The 19,879-nt window shown below is 37.9% G+C and overlaps 4 protein-coding genes across 10 annotated transcripts in view; 2 read left to right on the top strand and 2 right to left on the bottom strand.

The window, feature by feature from the left end:
* LOC132200224 (synaptotagmin-7) overlaps positions 1-3,200 on the bottom strand; it is a 232,097-nt gene extending 228,897 nt beyond the window's left edge. Inside the window, exon 1 of the mRNA XM_059625530.1 lies at positions 3,022-3,200. The gene's annotated coding sequence lies outside the window, so the exon portion shown is untranslated. The remainder of the gene's footprint in view (positions 1-3,021) is intronic.
* A 5,481-nt stretch (positions 3,201-8,681) lies between these two features.
* Positions 8,682-14,242, top strand: LOC132199853 (pantetheinase-like). 3 transcript variants are annotated; one of them, XM_059624906.1, is made up of 7 exons: positions 8,682-8,839; positions 9,401-9,483; positions 9,547-9,675; positions 9,996-10,151; positions 10,343-10,488; positions 10,989-11,200; positions 11,730-12,922. In XM_059624906.1, the coding sequence occupies exons 2-7, from the start codon at positions 9,418-9,420 to the stop codon at positions 12,692-12,694; spliced, it is 1,674 nt and encodes a 557-aa protein (XP_059480889.1). In that variant the 5' UTR covers positions 8,682-8,839; positions 9,401-9,417; the 3' UTR covers positions 12,695-12,922. The 3 variants fall into 3 exon arrangements, with proteins under 3 accessions (XP_059480889.1, XP_059480888.1, XP_059480890.1); XM_059624905.1 differs by having other exon boundaries at positions 8,684-8,839; positions 9,297-9,483; positions 11,730-12,925; XM_059624907.1 differs by lacking the exon at positions 11,730-12,922 and adding an exon at positions 12,997-14,242 and having other exon boundaries at positions 8,688-8,839; positions 9,297-9,483.
* LOC132199854 (retinoblastoma-binding protein 5 homolog) lies at positions 12,869-16,117 on the bottom strand. Its single transcript, XM_059624908.1, has 11 exons — positions 16,011-16,117; positions 15,927-15,952; positions 15,663-15,835; positions 15,483-15,600; positions 15,318-15,428; positions 15,083-15,264; positions 14,913-15,032; positions 14,712-14,865; positions 14,266-14,653; positions 14,095-14,193; positions 12,869-14,037 (listed from the first exon to the last, which is right to left on the bottom strand). Exons 1-11 carry the CDS (start codon positions 16,027-16,029, stop codon positions 13,901-13,903), a joined length of 1,527 nt encoding a protein of 508 aa, XP_059480891.1. The 5' UTR covers positions 16,030-16,117; the 3' UTR covers positions 12,869-13,900.
* A 230-nt stretch (positions 16,118-16,347) lies between these two features.
* LOC132201085 (serine/arginine repetitive matrix protein 1-like) lies at positions 16,348-19,676 on the top strand. 5 transcript variants are annotated; one of them, XM_059626989.1, is made up of 6 exons: positions 16,365-16,491; positions 16,858-17,287; positions 17,441-17,597; positions 17,652-17,769; positions 17,829-18,020; positions 18,260-19,676. In XM_059626989.1, exons 3-6 carry the CDS (start codon positions 17,450-17,452, stop codon positions 19,341-19,343), a joined length of 1,542 nt encoding a protein of 513 aa, XP_059482972.1. In that variant the 5' UTR covers positions 16,365-16,491; positions 16,858-17,287; positions 17,441-17,449; the 3' UTR covers positions 19,344-19,676. The 5 variants fall into 5 exon arrangements, with proteins under 5 accessions (XP_059482968.1, XP_059482969.1, XP_059482972.1 ...); XM_059626985.1 differs by lacking the exon at positions 16,858-17,287 and having other exon boundaries at positions 16,348-16,491; XM_059626986.1 differs by lacking the exon at positions 16,858-17,287 and having other exon boundaries at positions 16,353-16,491; positions 17,438-17,597.
* The last annotated feature ends 203 nt before the right edge of the window (positions 19,677-19,879 follow it).

Here is a 19,879-nt window from a genome sequence, read left to right as displayed (position 1 = left end):
TTAAATTACTTTCAGAATAAAATGGATAATTTACACTGTAACGTGGAACATTTATTTACTTTTTAAAACAAAAACATTTTTACTTTATGGTGAATGTGTGTCAGACAAAAAGCAGCCTAATATCAAACGTTAAGCATAATTATATTATTTTTCAACAAATAAACATAATGTTTTAAATTCAAATAGAAATTTAAATAAACAAAACAATAAAGAGGGTATTGTAAAATAATAATAAATTTTTATAAAAAATGTTTTAGCCTAAGTTTTAGATTGGCTTACCTCAACAGTATTTTAGAGTGGATCATTGTTTTGTAGAAAAAAAGCAATATCTTGCTCTAGGAGAAAACGACTAAAAAAATAAATAATTCAATCAGGAAAAAAGAATCAATCGTCGATGATCATGCAATTCTTCCATAGTTCAGGGCTTGATAATAAGAGTTAAAATAATCTTTATATTTTAAAAAATATTTGCATAATTTTTTTCCAGTCATTATTTTACCGTCTGCGTGCGATTTTCATTAAATTTGGATGAGAAGAAAACATTCCGAAACGCAATTAACAGTCCAAGCAAGTGCGAGCTAATTGCAGGCCAAAGATAAACACGAGAGAGAGAGGAGCAGCGCAATCCGAGAGCAAACGGCGAAGACACGACAAAGAAAATAATTTTGCCGAGCTCGCGAGCAGCAGATTCAATTGTAGGATGAATGAACGCCGTCAAGTGCGAACATTCAGCCTCGCCGGGTACATTATTTCCCGTCTTGTCTCTGTCCGGATGAGACTTTGGTATTCATGGATTTGTGCAGTCGGCCGCCGGCAGCACACGCGGGGCCGATTTCTGCGATGATTGGAAAAGCCGAACGGCGGAAATAATCGGTCTGTCCTGCGGGCCGCCGCCGCGGCAGCTTTTCCGAGCCGAGATTATGGCAAAGAGTGGCGAGTTGATCATGCGGCCGGAGCCACGTAGGTGTAAAATGCCTTTGATATCGAGCAGTCCCTGCGAAATCGCTTCTTCTTTTGAGTTCACGGCCGGAAAGGACGCGCGCTGTGGGCGAAATTCTGCTCCGCCGTATCCGAGAGCAAAATTTGCGGCTGCAACTTGTGCGGCGTTGACATGAGATGCGGGCGGAATTTTTTAATCAAAATTTTGTGCCTGTGCCATTATTTAGAAATACGAAACACCAAAAACGGGAATAAAAATATTTATGCATTAATGAGAAATTATTTTTAATAAATTAATATTTCAGTCTGACGTACTCAAAATGATACTTATTGATATCCAAGGAGGCTCGAGCAATTTTCCCATAAGAGTTAATAGCATTTATTAATGGCGTAAATTAACTTAATGCTAGGGTAATGGTTAACTTTTATGTCATTGAACACGCAAATTTTATTTTCCAGCATTGTTGAGCTATATTTAAAATGTAAATTTTAAAGTTTTGAGTTAAAACTTTAGGGCAAAATTTTCTTCTCAATTAGGAAAACGTAAAAATTCCCATAAAACGCAATGTTAAATTTCAAAAAGGTTAGAGAGTAATTCCTTGGCCTTCATATTTCTTCCATGGAATCATCTAGTGTGGCCAAGCATAAAAAAAATACGTTTTAAAAGATTCGGTTTGAAATTTATCAATAGGGAGATGTTACAAGATTAATCATAATATAGAAAGAGAGAATTTAATTTTTATGATTTCTGCGAAAGCAACAAGAAGTGAAAATAAAGTTTACATTGAAATATTATGCAAATTAAATAAATTAATATATTAATTACTTACAAAATCAGTCAAAATTTAAAATCATTGCTATTTCACTGCAAGCAATTTCAGTGAAAAAAAATTATACAATAATTGTTCAACACAGTTCGACAAATTTTCTGATAAGAAATCATTAAAATATAAATAAAATAATTATTATTAAAATTTTTTAAATATAAAATTAAAAAATTGAAATAAATTTAATATATAAATTTTAATTTATTTTCTTAATTCTATAAGATGTATATGTGAATTTAGATATTTATCGTGCATCGTGAAATTCACAAAACGATGTCATGCTTGGAGTATTGACCTCAAACTGATAATACAATTTAAACATTGAATAAATTATAAATTTTTTCAGTAAATATTTTTAGAACTTTTTAAAGGAGACCATAGGACGAAAATAGAATAGAAAACTATTATTGCATGTATTCAAAAGCTTTAATAATATTGTAAAATGCTTAGTAAAAAGTGAAGTTAATAAATTATTTAAATAATTTAAAATAATAACAACAACAAAATAATCATCATTTATGAATAATAATAAGAATAATACATACATGTTTATTGATATTTAAAATAATAAAATACCATAACTTCTACTTGTCATTTTCAGGCTTTTTCTTGACCGAAATGCAAGCAACTGGTTTTTTTATTCGGAGTTTAAACCACAGGAACTATTAATATTATTAATTATTCTCAATCAATACAAAAAAACTGCAATATTTAAAAATTTGAATCCTCAATTTGCTTCATATTATTTAAAAATCTAAAAAGTAGAGCACACATGAGGTAGACGCAGAGAACTGCACGCTTATCAAAATTTAAGACCGACTCGCAGCAACTTCCTTCCACTTTTAAAGTAATTTATTATCACTGTCCCCTAATTTTAAATTTCCAAGTGCCTTTTCGTTGCCCCACTTTCAGGTCACAACCTTTTCCACAAAAATATTTGAGGTCAAAAATTTTATAACAAGATTAAAATGCGAATGCAGTCAAATGCAAGAATAGAAGAAAACTTTTCCAATCGAAAACGTAAATCAAAATCTCCGTATAAACAAATAAAAATGATAATTCGTGCTGGACAATAAATAACCAAGCAGGTTTCTCGCTCGTTATATAAGAAAATTCACCAAGAAAGCATAAGAAACGCTGCAGCGTTGCATGCCGCGAGCGAGAAAAGCTATAGTTTTATTCGCCCGCAATCAATCCTCGTTCTCGACGGGCAAAAACGCGCACGCCGCGCAAATCAAACTTAATGTTTACTCACCAGAGAAAAGTGTAGAGAGAAGAAAAACTGGCACGTCGATGATTTTCTCCGAAAGAACGTCCTCTTGGTCGAAAGAATGTCCGCGAATAATTGGTTGATGAAGAGCCGAGTCGGTTTTGCACAAATATTCACGCAGCACAGGTCGAAGGTCCCGAAAGAACTGAGCGGCGGCGAGGCGAGGGAGTGGTTTCGTGCCAGCAGCACACGCGATCAGGGGAGCGAAGGATGGGAAGGACCGCGCTAGGAGGAGGAGGAGGAGGGATGGAGTGTGTGCGGGGGGTGCATGGCACTCGCTGCCTCTGCCCATGGTCACCTCTGCATTCTTTACCTGCGTTTGCTCTCAAGACATTGAGGAATTTCCTTTTTTGCTTTCTTTCACCCACCGAACGTGTTCGTGCGTGTTTCTCTCGCCGGTCGATGCTCTCCTCGCTGCTGCTGAATGAATTCAGATTTCCTCCTTTCGTTTTCTTTATCGCTCATACCTTCCCTTCCGCACACGCTCTTTTCACTCGGGACTCTATATACGCGCGCCCTTTTTTCTTTTTAGATATTGTCTTCATTCTTTGTGTATGTTCCTGGTCGACAACTTATTCTTATTGTATATTCACTGGTTCAAGCCATTGTTCACATTCTTGTGCATGTAAATCGTGTTTTCTTTGTGGGGTTTGAGCGCCGTAAATTAAATCGCAACCATTTTTGAACGGATAATTTTATAATTTTTTGCATTATTTGGTTCCGAATGTTTAAAAAAGTCAGCTAATGAGGCAGTACGAAAAAGAATTCACAAAAAGTGATTTTAGCTTCAAAGGTCAAAGATAAAAATGCCGTTTTTTGTTTCAATAAAAAAAAAAACTACTGAAGTTTAGGATTATAATAAAAATTATTGAACTATTTATATTCAATTCATTTAATTTATATTCTCTCAAAACCTGTTAATTTTATTCTTCATAGCAATCATAGCCAATAAAACATCTTAAAATTTCCTAAAAATATTAAAATAATTCTAATATTGATGCAAAAATTACAAATCTTTTTCCTATAAAAAAAAAAAATCGAGTCAAATATTTTTCGACCACGTATAGTAAAAATGACATAATTTGTAATGATCTGTTGTCTTGGAAAATTGTAGAGAGGAATAAAAAAAAATATTAAAATTACCTTTGTTTGAAGAAGCTGACACTCGAGCCACTTGAGGAGATGATCATGGAAATGAAGAACCCCTTTTATGGAACTCCTTGCCAAATGAATTAAAAAATTTAACAAACAAAAATGATGTTAAATAAAAAAAAATAAATTGTTTTTGCACCTGAATCAAAAAATATTATAAAAAATGTGTAATAATGTGCACTAAGTGTAGCAGCTTGAGGTCATCAGTCAGAATGAGCACCAGCCGATAAGCCTTCGCGCTTAGCTGCACTTGTAATATTTGAAACAATAAATATCTTTTTTTGAATAAAATAAAAAAAGAGATCAGGCTTTTTCGCAGACCGTGACCGAAACTGGTCAGCCATTTGTTTTTGAGTTAAAAACAATTCTTCTGCAACGAGGAAAAGCCTGATCTCTTCATTTCCATAAAAATAATAAATTTAATTATATTTTTAATAAACCAATAAATATTAAATTCTCAAATTTATTTTATAAATTTTCGTTGATTAAAAATATTTAATTTGATATTGTTGCAAGCATGAACTATTAATGTGATCGATAACTACCACTTTTATTTTATTTTTACGAAGGAAAACATTTCCATGTTTTGCCGCAGCTCTAATAAACGAGAAAATAATTAACTGAATCGATTCGTGTCCTTTTTGTAACTCACCGAAAATTCTCTCTGTGTTCGCGGACTGTTGGTTAATTACAATTGATGAACCCGAAGCTTTTACCTTGCAAAAACACAGAAAAGCAGGCTAGGGCTTGTTTCGCTGTTTTCAAACAGAAACACGCGGGTTGTTTTTGTCTCTAAAAAGGGGAAAATTCGAGATAAAAAAAAGCTACTCTAATGAATCATTTTAATTTCCACGCCTGTGGATGTGACCTTTAAAAGCAACCCTAACGTTGTCAACAAAAAAATATAGAATTATTTCAAAATTGTTCATTGTGTAGAAGTACAAAATCGTGTTTAATTTTGGTGAATTTTAATATGAAATTTTCTTTATACTTACCATCTGCCTTGTTTCTTGCAGCGGAGTTTGCTTTCAATGCAATATTGCACAGAAAAATTTAATAACAAAAAAATTGGCCAGCCGCCGGCGTGAAAAATAAAATAAAATTACACACTACTTTCAGTAGTGAAAGCGCAGAAGTCACTGTTCTTGCGCGCGATAACAAAAAAAAAATACAAACAAGGGAAGTGATATGAGTTTATTCCCCACTTGTAAAAAGAAGTCAGCGCCTCGCTTCTCCGCCGTTTTCTTTTTTAACAAAAAAGCAACAATATTATCAAAACGCCGTCGGTCTGCTTTCTTTCCGAGGCAATTTTGAAAATGGAAGAAGCCGCGAAAAATTGCAGAGTTCAAGAACAATAAAAGTAATTTTGCAAAGCGATTGAAAAAAAAGCAGCTTTTATCGAGCGCCTGCTGCTGCTTTTTGCAAAGGGTGATTTGCATGTCCTGCCTGCGCTATCTCTATTTTTTTTTATTTCCACGTTTAATGGTCCCGGAATACGCGACCGATGAGCGTGTTTTCTGCATAAAACCCACTGCAGCAGCTTCACAAGCATTACGTTGGCCGCAAAAATGTGGCAATCGCCAATTATTATTATTATTATTCTTTATTGACTTATGAGACGTCGCCACGATGGAATTACTCAATGCGACGCGCCCCATTTGCACTGCGAAATATTTGTTTAATTAGCAACAATTTTCCAATTCTCTCTTCGGCAAAGCGGTGTTTTAAAAATAATAATACCGTGTCCCAAAACAAACTGGTCACATCCATCCACACATCAAAAGATTTTAAATAAATATATGAATTTCCAAAATTCATAGACTAAATAATGAATCCGATTCAACCGCAAACGTGACAGATGTGTTTATAATGCGATTATTTTCGCATGTCGATCCGCTTAATTTTGTATACAGGTATTATTAAAGTCCTTTCACGCATACGCAAATAACGCTCGCATGGCAACAACGACAGCAATAATTTTGTAATTTTGTTTGTTTGCGCCAAGTTCACTGGCAAAAGTAAGTTATTCATTCTGCAGCAGCAGTTGATGCAAAGCAGGAATGAATTTATTGCTCAGCAGCAGCATTTCCTGCCCGGCTTTAAATAAAATATTATATTCCCAACAGCAAAGCAGTTAGAATATGTATCTGTGTGCGAGAATGTTTTGCTCTCGTTTAGGTCGGAAGAGCAAAGTAAATACCCGCTTTGCAAAGCGCAGCACGAACCCCATTGAATGATCATCCATATTTTCAACTCTTTTTCCAACAATGACGTTTTCTGTTTTCAAGCATCTAGCGAAAAATTTATTCTGCCCATGCATAAACGTGTACTTTTTTCAGGAAATATTAACAATAAATTTATTTCCACATAGTTCAAATTCTAATCGGTACTTGCTTGTTGCACTCACTCAGTTGCACTTATCAAAATTAAATTTGCCTGATTTTCCTCCTATAACAAATTGTTCCATATATTTGATATATTATATTTTATTATTTTTTCGTGGTATTAAAAACTTCAATTATAACTGGCCGTGCACTTGGGCTATTAATAAAAAAAGAGAATAATTTGGAAAATCCAGCTTGCCCTGATTCAAAAACTAAGTAAAAAGTCTTACAATCAATTCGTCCAGAATGTCACTATAAAATTTGTAATATTTATTTAAAATATAATTATTAGCACAGAAGGCGAATTTTTTATTCAATATTTTAAATGTTTAAATCATAAATTATTTTAAAAATAAAACTATCTTAGGCTTGATCATAAATCAACAAATTTAGCAAATTTAAAAGCTCCATTTCAACTACTGCATTATGTTGCTTGAATTTAAAAAGCTCTTGCTCAAGATTAATCGTGGACCGTTAATTGATGTTCAAACTTGATTGTCCTTTTAAAAAAACCTTTTTCGCAACTCAATCGACGTCCTGCAGCCGGCCAAATTGGCTCCTAAATCACCGCCGCCAATGAAATAAATCTTCCCTTCGACGCAGCGCACTGCCAAAGTGGATCAATTAAATTCCGGCACCCGTCGCTAACTAACTAAGTGCACATCAAATTGATGAATCCAATCCGGTGGATGCCGAGGGGCTGCCCCGACCGCAGGCATGGAGCGCTCTGGAATTTGCGAGCACAAAATCGCAAACAATAATAGCACACGCGAAACGGCTATGGTCATGCTTTTGCATAATTTATTCAGCTCAACTGCGCAGTTAGCAAAGTAATGGCAAAAATAATATGTTTCAAGTTGGCCTTTTGCGCGCAAATTGTTTTAGAAATCCCGAGAGCTTTTTTGTCCGAACAAAGCAAGATTTACGCTGCAATTTGTATCGGCAGAGAGACAGGGTGGGTCCGAATATCAGAGAAACGATTCTAGAAACGATTCTTGAGAAACGTTTCTCGAGAAATGATTCTAGAGAAACGTTTCTCGAGAAAAGATTCTCGCGCAAAGATTCTCCAGGATCGTTTCTGCTTTTAAAATTCAACTAAAGAATCGATCCTTGAGAATCCTTGCGCGAGAATCTTTTCTCGAGAAACGTTTCTCTAGAATCATTTCTCGAGAAACGTTTCTCGAGAAACGTTTCTCCAGAATCATTTCTCGAGAAACGTTTCTCAAGAATCGTTTCTAGAATCGTTTCTCTGATATTCGGACCCACCCACAGTCGAACGGTTTTAGTGCCATTTTTATTGCTACAAAACACACTGGCATTACCTAATTAATTCTCACTTGCTGATGGCATTCTACAATTTCTGTTTCCAGTGGCAACAGAGGCATTGAACTAAAGACAAAAGCGTATTTTATTTCATTATGTAAATAATCTATTCACAGAATATCTTCCGACGAAAGAGTATTTAAGTGAAAGCAAAATTTTATTGAAATTATTTTAAAGAATGTCTGAATAACATATTAAAATTTTTTAGGTTTCAAATTTTTGTGGACAGTTTAGAGAATAAAATTGCCTAGTTGAAATTTTACTATTTAATTTTATAAATAATTAAAAAATAAAAACAAATATAATTAAAATCTATATTTTTAAGTTTAATAAAACTTATTATATTAATCACAAATAATCTTAAATATTTTTTCAGATCATTTGGGGAGTCTTTGTAACAATAGTATTTTTATTATCAAAAGATCAAAGATCTCTTCAATTTTTTATTTCTTATTTCCTTTTCCTTCTGGTCATTTTATGACAGGGCCACCTTGGTCTAGCTCTTTATTTATGAAAACATCCTGCGTGCTCCACTTTCTCAGATTCCGGCCGCATTCTTATGAATTAAATAGAGTGCGTTTCTCTAGTTTGTCTCCCGCGAGAGAGAGAGACGCGCACCTCGTACGACCTCGGCCACAGTCCATTATGGAGATTACCTAGATAACGAACGTGCACCGCTCGTTTGGACGATCTGCTGACACACGGTTGGCGAAATTTTAGACAAACTTCGGCTATCTAATCTGCACAGGTGATGATAAAGTGGCGAATATCGTGAGACGTGTATAATGCAGCACGCGGACGCAACGGGCCCACTGATAACGAATGACGGCAGCTGAAAGTCACACGGGTGAGGTGATCGACTGCAATAGGAGATTCTTTGTTCGGGCCATCAGTCAGAAGAGTGATTGCTGATCGAGTAGGAAGTGGATATTAAAACTCTGCTTGTAAGTGGACCTTTTTTATTATGAAATAAGCATTTTATTAGAAAACTTTTCACTTTTATTAAATTATAACCAAAAGCCAAATAATTAATTACAAAAATTTATAATAAGCATCAAGTTAATGATAAATTTCTAAGACAGGTGGTAATAGTAATACACAGATTGAAAATTAAAACATAATTTATAATGTAAGTAATAAATTAATATATTTATACCATTTTAAATACTAACAAAATAAGTAGTTAAAAGATTTAAAAACGAAAATAAAGTGGATTCTAAAAATTGTTAACATTATAAATCAAATTAAACATAAAATCATATAGAATAATTAAAAAATTACTAGTTAATAAATAATTTATTTAACGTGAAAGAATTTTTTAAATAAATGTTTAAGATAAATATAGATTTTCAACGTCAGAGTCAAATAATAATTGTTGCTGATCTACCGCATTTACTTAAGATTGTCCTCTTATCTGAGCAAATGGCGATGCTCGATTTTTAACGTCACTCACTGCTTCTGTGCGCACCGCAATTCTCCCGCAATGAGTCAATCTGTTGTTGAAGGTGCGAGGACTGTGAAAATGCTCTCTGGCATGGCACGGCCGGCAATGGCGCTTTTGCTACTCGGCGCTTTTCAAGTGCACCAGGTACGTGAACCGACGAGTCAGCAAAATTATCGTGTTAAAATGTGTCCGCCTGATGTATTTTAGGTCCACTCTTATGTGGCAGCAGTGGTTGAATTCTCCCCCGACGGAATTACAGGACCCCTGGTGCCGTCGCTGATTTTCTCCAACAATCTGCGCCGATATGAAGAGTTCGTCGTTGATGCCAGGAAGACGGTCAGTGAAATTTCAAAACAGTTTCAAAGCAGTTTTAAAATTATTTTTTAAATTTATTGGGTAAAGTAAATTTAAGGAGAATGTATGGAACGGAGAAAGGGAAACTGACGTAATTGAATTTTTGCCTCGCCTAATAAGCTCACAAATGTGACGAGCGGAGAAGCGCAACCACGGCGCGGAATGATGTAATTTCCTCTTGGCTAAATGATTTTGTGCCAAAGCTAATTTATTCCATGTTACTATAGAGACAGAGTCCCTACAGCCTTTTTATTATGTTTCCGTGAGTGGTGCAAATATTAATAAAAAAAAATTATTTTCAGTATGCTGCGGACATAATCGTCTTTCCCGAATATGGCCTGACCACGACTTACACTTCCAACAACCGGTCTCTCGCTTTAGAGTTCGCACAGATAGTTCCTGACAAGAACGACAACATCATCCCCTGCACGGCCTACAACGACACATTTGAATATGAGGTAACGATCTATGCACGAACCGCACCATAATCCACCATAAATCACGACGCGGACGTGCCTTTTGTGCAGCGAGTTGCATTCAAAACCCCTTGCGTCGTGTGGGTTAGGCAATTTGTTGCACGGTCGTGCTCTCCGTGTTGCATACATTCGCTTTCTTGTTCGCCTTTCTGACACATTCCGCCCCTCCGCAGGCCGTCCGCCGGCTGTCTTGCATGGCCAGAGATAATGGAATTTACCTTGTGGCTAATTTGATCGAGAAGGTTGATAAGCCGGGAGCGGGAGTGCTGCTGCACAACACAAACGTGGCGTTTGATAGCGCTGGCACCGTCGTGTCAAGGTGAGTCGGGCCAACGCCATCCCCTTTGTTTCCGCGTAATTGATCGATCAGTGCGAGTTTGCAAGTCTAATTGGATTTTATCTTGCTTAATCCCGAGCTTGATGGCTTGCAATTTAAACCTGCCTCGAAATTTACATCTTAATTGGTGTAATTTTATTGCCATGCGGGCAGTCCTCACGACACAAAATAATCAGAATTAATTGCATGATTTTTTTCTATTTATAACATGCGGTTTTATTTAGCTTATTTTTAAGCTTGTGCTATTTAAGGTTTGAGATCAATGCAGGTCAAATTTTTTCATTGCACAAAATACAAAATTATTGCCCTTACCAAACGTGTATAGCAACCATAAACTCTGGAAATAATCTGACCGCAAAATTGTTTCCGCCCCTCACTCTTATTTTTTGCACCGAAGAAAAGTTTACCTTGCACGCAATTTCGCCACGCCACAACTCATCTGGAAAAGCTCTCATGAAAGGCTCTTTTACCCGTTTTTGCAGGTACCGAAAATTCAACTTGTTCGGTGAATTCGCCCTGAACTTGACCGATATTAGTGACATCTCGGTTTTTGACGCTTTGGGAGCTCGATTCGGCATGATTACCTGCTTTGATCTCATGTTCCAACAACCCGCAGTGGAACTTGTTAAAACGTATGGCGTTACGGACATCATATTTCCTACCGCGTGGATACACGAGTTGCCGTTCCTCACAGGTAAATTAACTACTTATTTTTATCCCAATTTCCATCAAAATTACAATAAGATCAAAATGCCAATTCAATTCATAAAACAAAACTGGGGTTAACTAAATTTAAAAAATTATAAATATTGAGGTTTCTTAATAAATTATTGAAAAAAAAAATATATTAAGTAGAGTTTAAAAATTACATTTTGAGCTCATAATTATTTATACATGAAAGCATTTTTTTTTTTTAACATCAAATTTCCTGCCAGCGGGATGATGTTAACAAGACAGGTATCAAAACATTTTTGGCACATCACTCTTTTTTTATCTAGTGCTTTATACATATTATCATCCCTGCTTTCGCATAATACAAACCACCACTTTATATTCGCATTGCACGCGCGGATCGGCCCTAAATCCGGAAAAGCCGCTCACTTTCGCTGTCAGCGCCCGATAAAAATTTAACGCGGCCGAATCTAAAATGCAAAGCACACACCTCTCCGTGCAAAACTGCATCTCTGGTGAAGTGAAGCGTGTATCAAAAAATGTGGTTACAGGTGTTCAAACGCAGGCGATGTGGGCGCACGCGACCAACGTCAACTTTTTGGCCGCGGGCCTCAACCACCCCATTTCCGGCAAAGGGGGCAGCGGCATTTATCAAGGCAATATGGGACGAGTCGTGGACTCCACCCCGTGGGACGTAAGCAGCTTTTATTTAATTGGCGTGGTGCCTCCAGCCGGACCGAAAGCAGCGAAACTCGTCGACCAGCACGCGGACCTAATCCGCCTGCCCGGCGATCCAATTAGAACACCCAAGGGGCCACTTTTCCCCCCAAATCGGCCGCAGACCAAATTAATTCCGCCCGGTGCGAAATCTCCGTATTACATGCAGGAGAATTTGACTAATTACGAATCGGCGCTAATCGAGATGCGGCGAGAAATCATGCACTACTCTCTGTGCAGCAACGGCCTTTGTTGTGACCTGGAGGTGTCAGGGACCCTTCGAGACCAAACCGTGTACCGGTTTTTCGTTTACAACGGCGATCGCGAGTTCGGCGGCGGATACTACAAAGGATTCCGAATCCAAACGTGTGCTCTGGTCAGATGCAAGTTCAGCGAGGATCCCGTCAAGAATTGCGGGTTGGTTTTGAGCCAAGACGCGCTGAAGGTCGAGTTCACGCACATTCGGATCACGGGGAATTTCAGCAAGGACGCTTTGATGGGTCCGAATATTGTGGACGGCGAGTTTAAGATCCTGGCCGGAAACCAGTACATTTTCCGAAAGGAGCCCGACCAGGGCCAAGTGAGCAGGATCGATTTCCAACTCGCGGAGCGGATCGACCAGAACATTTTAACTTTCGGGGTGTGGGGCAGAGTGTTCCCTCCGTGGGATTCGGGCTTCACCGAAAATCTGCGGCCGCCGAGCTGGATTTTGCCCACGGCTATTGTTGTAGGCGGCGCATTCATAGTTGTCTGTTTTTTGGTTACAATAATCAAATTCACGCCTGATAAGTACAAATAGTGAAGAATTTTGAGTCGCGGACGATAAAAGTGGGGCCACAACGATATATGTGTTCATTATTTTAATTATATCATTATTAGATTAATTTATGTAATAAATTATGACAAATTAGGGTTTTGTGAAAAAGTGTGCCAATAAGTAAGAAAAATGTTCTTGAAAAACCTTGTAAATTTTAAATAATCTGAGCTAAATATGACAATAAAGTAATGACAATCATCTCTAAAATATCATATCAAAAGATTTTTCAATCACATGAAACCAGAGTTAGCATTAGCAATAATTTAAAATTAAAAATTTTACAGGTCCGCAGGCACAAGCAGCCTTTGCATATGGCAACCAGGTCAACGTTTTGGCCTCTGGTTACAACGAGCCTGAAGCGGGTCACACTGGCAGCGGAATTTACTTAGGAAAAACTGCAGGAGATCTGTTTGCCACGATTGAACAGAATGTCACAAGCAAATTAGTTGTGGCAGAAGTTCCGACCCAAATTTCCCAAAAACTTAAAACCCAAATAGTTAATCGAAATAATATCGAACGAAATGGAATCAACCCATTTGCTCAGAAGCCTGTGGAGAATTACATGCTCATCACTGAAGATAATTTGCAGGACTACACTGCAGTCCCTGTGCCTAAAAACATGCTCAAAGGCACCATTCAAGCATGCGACAACATGCTCTGCTGCAACCTGACGTTTGAAATTTTGAACAAAGATGTTTTCAACTTCCACTACCAACTGCTGGCGTTTGACGGTATTCGAACCCACTTGGTGGGCAGATATGAAACGGAAATGCAAGTTTGTGCACTTGTTGCCTGCGCCGATGACACCAAACTCAGTTGCTCGAACCCTTTTACAGCGAGTTCTTATTCGGAACTCACCGAATTCGGGCACATCAAAATAGAGGCTGAGTTTAAATCTACTCTGCTGTGGCCTAATACTGTGGACGCAGATACTATGTTGCCATTGAGCAGATCTGCTTACGATTTCCAAGTAGACAACACCACCAACTTGGCAGTGTTGGAGAGATCGGAGCCGATTACAAATGTCCACACATTTGCAATTTATTCCCACGATTATATTAAATAAGGCAATAATTCAGTTCCTATATTATGTGATACCCATTTAATGAGATTTTAACTAACAACGCAGCTAATTATCAAAATATTTGCACTTACAATTTACAATGTCTGTGATTTACACACGCTCAGTTAATCGTACCGTTTCTTCTCGTCCGTTGATGTTCGAGAGGAAATTTTTGGTCGGCCAGCTTTGTTTTTGTTTGAATTGGTCGACAAGCTGGAAGACTGTTTGTCCTTCACTTTGTTTGCCAAAAATGGGTGCACTTCTGTAACGAAACAAAAGCTCAATTTACTTTTTTCAACAATAAAATTATATATTATACCTTCCACTGGTGCATTTTCAAGTTTGATGTCAAACGAGTTGAACTTTGGTTTCTTGGGCTGCGTATTTTCTTTACTCTCAGAATCAGCTGGCCTCTTTCCTAAAGAGAAGAATTATTTAGTCCATGAATAAACTTTGTTTTTGATAAATATATGCGCATTATTTTCAATACCTAATTCTGTGGATTGAGTTGGGACAGGCATGGAGCCGGGTGCTCCCCATCCTTCCTCCGGATCTTCCACTTCTGGTGCGATCGGCAAAAACTGCAACGATGATTCTTCGTCGATGATATCTTCCTCATCAGAGCTGCAGAAAGCGGCGATGGGATCAACAGCTGTGACGTCAATTTCACAATCCTCGTCTAGCTTCTCAATCTGCGACTCCACTTCTTTGTCTTCGTCATTGATGTCAAACTCCGACTCTCGCTCCTCGTATTCAACGTTCTCGTCCAACTCCTTGAAATCAGGAGCAAAAGCAGACCAATTTTCAACTTGATTTTGAGCCCAGATAGATACGACGCCACTTGAAATGCTTGCAATGATTGGTCGAACAGGATGCCACTAGAAATTTAAGCTTATTTATAATTTTTCAGGAGATATTTTTATTTTCTTAAATTACCACAACATCCAAAAGCAACTCTCCTTTTGTTCCGTGCAGAATTTTCACCAGGTTTCCAATGTTTTTATCCCACATGTAGAGAGCGTGTTGTCGAGCAGAACCAGCACAAATATATTCTCCATCTCCGGAAAAACAGCATTTTTTCCACATTGTTCTGAAAAACAAAATTTGAATCTGATTTCAATAATAATTAAATCATACTTATTAACGAGATCTTGCAATTTCTGAATCGGCTCAGGCTCTCCATCGTCTCCACAAGTCATCACTTCTTTGCTGTCATACACCCTGATGACTCGATCGGCAGTGTTGACCAAGAAAAAACTGATGGGGAATATTTATTCACAACAATAAAATTAATCTCTCAAACATACTCTCCTCTGCGAGCAAACTCGATGCTCTTCACTGCGGTGGCGCTTGAAGTTCCTTGTGTCACTTTGAAAGATGCTTTGTTTTTAAGCTCAGGGCAACTGAGGACAATCACCCTCCCCTTTGTGTTTCCTGTAAAAATGTACTCCCCTCTTCGGTCGAATGATGCGACAATGTTCAAGTCAGCCTGGAATTCTCCAAGTTAGATTTTAATTAATTTATTTAATTTCTCTTCATTACCTCATCGTCCATCGGAACGATTTTATGAGTACCATCAATGTTGACGAGTACTGCAGGATGCCTCATGGGACACACAAGAAACCAGTTGTCCGATCGAGGATTGAATTGAACCTGAATAAAATTTAAGTTGATTTGATATTCCCCTGATGAAATATATAGTTATACTTTTAAGATTGGCGACGGAAAGCTAAACTTTTGTTCACAGTCTCCACTTAGGACGTCCCAAATGCACACATTATTGTCCGTGCTGGCACTCAGCAACTTTTTCCCATCTCGAGACCAACTATGAGAATCATAAAAAAAAATTTTAAGTTTTTTTAACTTATTTTTATAAAAGAAATATACCTTAGGGAACAGACCGGGTGCACATGAGCGCTAATAATTTTCGCAATTCCGCGAGTAAGGAAGTCCCACACAACGATGCGGCCGTCGTTGCAACCGACAGCGAGCAGAGTCCCTCTCTTGTTGAAAGAGCACGTCACGGCTAGGGAAATGCAGTCAAGAGCTCCATCGAATTCCTGATTAAACGATATAAAAATTATTTGAATAAAACCAGATTAAAAGCAAATTTAATGAAAATGCACTGAAAGACTAGAAAAAGACACAAACCTCTGGATAATTTTGGCCAAATGATTCTGAAATATATAAAAAATTATTCAACCAAGTTGCAAAATTTGTAGTAAAATTACAAACCTAGAAGTTCCAAATTCATAATAGCGAGCTATTGAACCGCAACACTTCCGAAAAAGTGAAAATTTTATTTTTGTGCGGATTTTTGGAGAGCAGCACAAACATCAACAAATGACAGTGATGCCAACAAAACACCTGAATTAATTTATTTTTTAAAATCAATTCTAACCAACAATTTAAGCTAAAAAATGCTTTAAATAATAATTTTAAGTAAAATATAAATCAATTGAAAAAACTAGAACTTTCTTGAGCAAATGTTAACAAATAAGTAAAAATGATAACATTTTTCTGTTGGTGTTTGCTTGCTTTGACCTTATGAGTTGCAAAAATCTAGCGCTCGAGGGCGCTTTTTATTCTTATCTCTCATCTCGTCCGCTGTCATTTTGCTTCTTCGCTTCGTAAACACTCTCTTCACGTATTTTTGCGATTGCAATTAGCAGGTGAATTGCGACCGACGCGATCATTTTGCATCGTTAGCTTCCGAGTAAGTTTAGTTTTGGAAACTTCAAGAATTGAGCGAAACAAAAAAATGCCACCGAGCTCTTTTTTAACACCATAAAAGCAGAAAATTAAGATGAACTTTTACGATTTTAACTGTATTGATTCCATAAGTTAACTTTCCAAAATAAGCATTTTGTACTGGAAAAGTTGTTTGGACCCATGAATTTTACGCCTCTTCCATAAAACCTGTGCTTTATTTTTTAGAGAGCACAAAATTTTTGCTTCTCTCTCGGGAGTTTGAAGCGTATTTTGCTCCCTATTTGATGTGACATTCTTGTTCATCTTGAAATTCTAGTTGCCTAATTAATTGGCATTTTTTCAGCGATTTAATGTAATTAAAATCACACAGAAAACTTTCCTCGGGTAAGTTGCGTTTCCTAGCCGAAAACATCTCCAAGAAAGTGCTGGTGGACACATTTTTGGAAAGCAGCTTTGATGAACTGAATCTTCTTCAACTCGTTCAACTTGGACCATCTGCAATAGTGAATGACATTAAGTACTTTTCCTTTGGACATTGAGACATTAAGGATCAAAAGTGCAGCAATTTTCCTCGTCGGAAGGAACAATCAAAGCATCTCTGAACTCTTAAAATGAAACTTTTGCTGCGAGCCTCATTTTTTCTAAAGTGAAAAATTAGTGTGGTGTTTTGAAAACAATATTATGCGCGGACAATTAATTTTGGACCTCAAGTGTGTGCAAATGCGCAAATTTGCACTTCGTAAATATTGTATTCATGATTCCTCTGTTACCTAGCATAAAATTGGACTGCCAGTGTTGAGGTAAAGAAGCAAGAATCGCAAGCAAAAGCATCCAAGTTTTCAATGTTAATTAATTCTGGTGCTTATAACAAAATCGATACACAAGATTCCTTGCTGAACATTATTTTGCTTTTCAATTGGACAAATTTTTTGACACGCCTATAATTCCAGCAGCAGCGACCGATGCCGAAAAACAGAAGAAACCGGTCAAGGAACCGCGGTGGAGGAAATGAGAGGGCCAAGATGAGAATGGACGACGTCCGAGGCAGAGTCGGTGGTGGTGCGCAAAGGAGAGAAAATGAACCAAGAGCTGGCAGGGGCAAACGGAGCTGTAATATTTAACAGTTTAATTTACAAGATCATGAATCTAAATCATATCTTTCAGCCAACTCTCCTCGAAGGCGTGAGCTTGGCCATGTCATGCAAAATGCTCGCAGAGACGGTGGTCACAGTGCTTACTGGACGAAACGCCTTCTGGAGGTCGAGGCCAGAGTTCCCGATAGGTATTTTTATTACGCTCATGGTAATGAACTCAGAAGATGAAAGGCAAAATTGCAAATAGGTGGCGGCATAGTGGCTTTGATGAAATCTACAGGGATGAGCTGAGGAAGTCGAGCCACTCGAGAAGTTCATCTTCGAGCAGCAACACCTCTCGTAGTCGCTCTCCTGTCGAGAGACCAAAGTCTCCTGTTGGTCGACGTCCCCACACTCCAGTGAAGGCAACAAAAGAGAAAACTCAGAAGGCTCGACCAAGGTAAAGTGAAATTCTGTTTGTCTTGAGCTGATTTAACATGAACAGTTTTAATTTTTAGTAAATGAGACTTAAGTTTAAAAATCATTCAAAATGTTTATTCGCTCACATCAAGTCAATGAAGGAAAAATAGAAATAAATTAATTGAGTTATTTAAGAAGAAAAATATAATTATTAAATTACTAAATTATTATAATTTTTACTGCCTAAATTTACTCAATTTTTAATTTCTTGCCTTGCAGGTCACCTCCATCCCCACCAAGTAGACACAGCGAATCAAGAGAGCGGTCCAGAGGTCGGCCAAGGACACCTGCACACCGACGAGGTCACCGAAGATCGAACCGCTCCTCATCTTACTCATCTTCGGGAAGCGACAGCTCTTGCTCTGACGAGGATTGTTCCGTCTGCACCCCCAAGAATCGTAAACAGCAAAGAATTTCGCGCTCTCCTCCATCACCCCCATCCCCTCCCTTTGCCAAGAAGGCCATTAAAAGGGTTGTTAGCAATAAGAGATTGGGCAGAAAGACTCCTCCCGAGCCGGCAGGGGGTAGAAAGAAGCAAAGGGTTGGGCGGCCCAAGTCTCCTCCACATCCGAGAACCCCGGTGGGTTCATCGAGCGGCAGCTCTTCGAGCTCGTCTGATTCTGAAGGTTCTTCGGGAGAAATCAACGAAACGCCCAAGATGACTCTCTCGGAGCGCTTTGGAAAAATGGCCCAATGGTCTGTTGATAGGAGGGAGTATGATTCCGTTTCAATGAAAATCACCAAGGACTCGGCTGCCCCTGGCATGAAAGTGGTGATAGCGGAAGATGCCGTCGAGCTTGATTTTCCACTTTCTCGACATGAAAGACCTGTCGCGAGGCGTGAATCTCCGGAGAGAGACTATGCTTTCCATTACGAGCGCCGTCGCTACTTTTTCGAGAGGACTTTCACGGAGGAAAGACCTGCCGGTCCTGACGCTCCGGTCAATTGGTCTGACCCTTTGATCCGATACAGTTACTACCGCCGAAAGGGTCTTTTGTGGGAGCCAGACGTGTCATTTGACGAATATTTTAAATGGGAGACTTGGTGGCAGAGGTACCAGGAGTGGCTTGAGGTGGAGAGAACATGTTATGGGGAGGACGCTGCTCTGGAAAACGCCAGGAGGGAACGGGAGAGGGATTGGGAGAGCTACAGGTTTTCAAATCTGGGAAGGTCGCCACTTGAAAGGGAGTCGCTGCCGTTGCCCAAAAACGAGCCGTGGACATCGAAAAGAAGCAAACTGGGCAGGAACATAATTAACAAGGGGGCAGAAGGATTTGTCACTAGAAAGTTTCTTAAGACCTAAGGGAGAAGACAGAGAATAATTAGATTTTTAATGTTTTACTTACTACATACTTTAATTACTTTAATTTTACATTTATATCCTGATATAAAATGATTAAAAATAAAATCTATGTATTTTTTTTTAACTCGTGGTGTCAAAGATGGAATTTATAAATTACCTGAGCTCTCTTTTTTTTTGCTTCAGTCTGATTAAAAATTTTCTTTCAAATATTATTTTATTCTTCACTTTGCCATCAAATGTCAATAAATTTTATTTTAATAGTTGTGTATTAGTGTATTTGGTTTATCCTTGAGAAATAAAATTGATGAAATGTGCTCTAATTTCTGTGCGCAATACTTAAGTTTTAATCATTAAAGCATCTCTCCTGTGCATTTCAAAAGGTAAACAGTAGCAAATTTCTACCGCATGCGCTACGCTCTCAAATATTTATGAGTAAACAATGTAACAAGTATATTGTGTACCCATTGAGTGGTGAACACAAGGAGCCTTGTTTAAGCTGATAAGAAAGTGTAGGCGCTTTATTTTTTTTCTCGGTT

Source organism: Neocloeon triangulifer, unplaced genomic scaffold, assembly GCF_031216515.1.
Source record: "Neocloeon triangulifer isolate White Clay Creek 2 clone unplaced genomic scaffold, ASM3121651v1 ptg000014l, whole genome shotgun sequence".
NCBI lineage: Eukaryota > Metazoa > Arthropoda > Insecta > Ephemeroptera > Baetidae > Neocloeon > Neocloeon triangulifer.
Note: the sequence above shows the minus strand (reverse complement) of the source record. Positions and strands in the feature narration are given on the sequence as shown.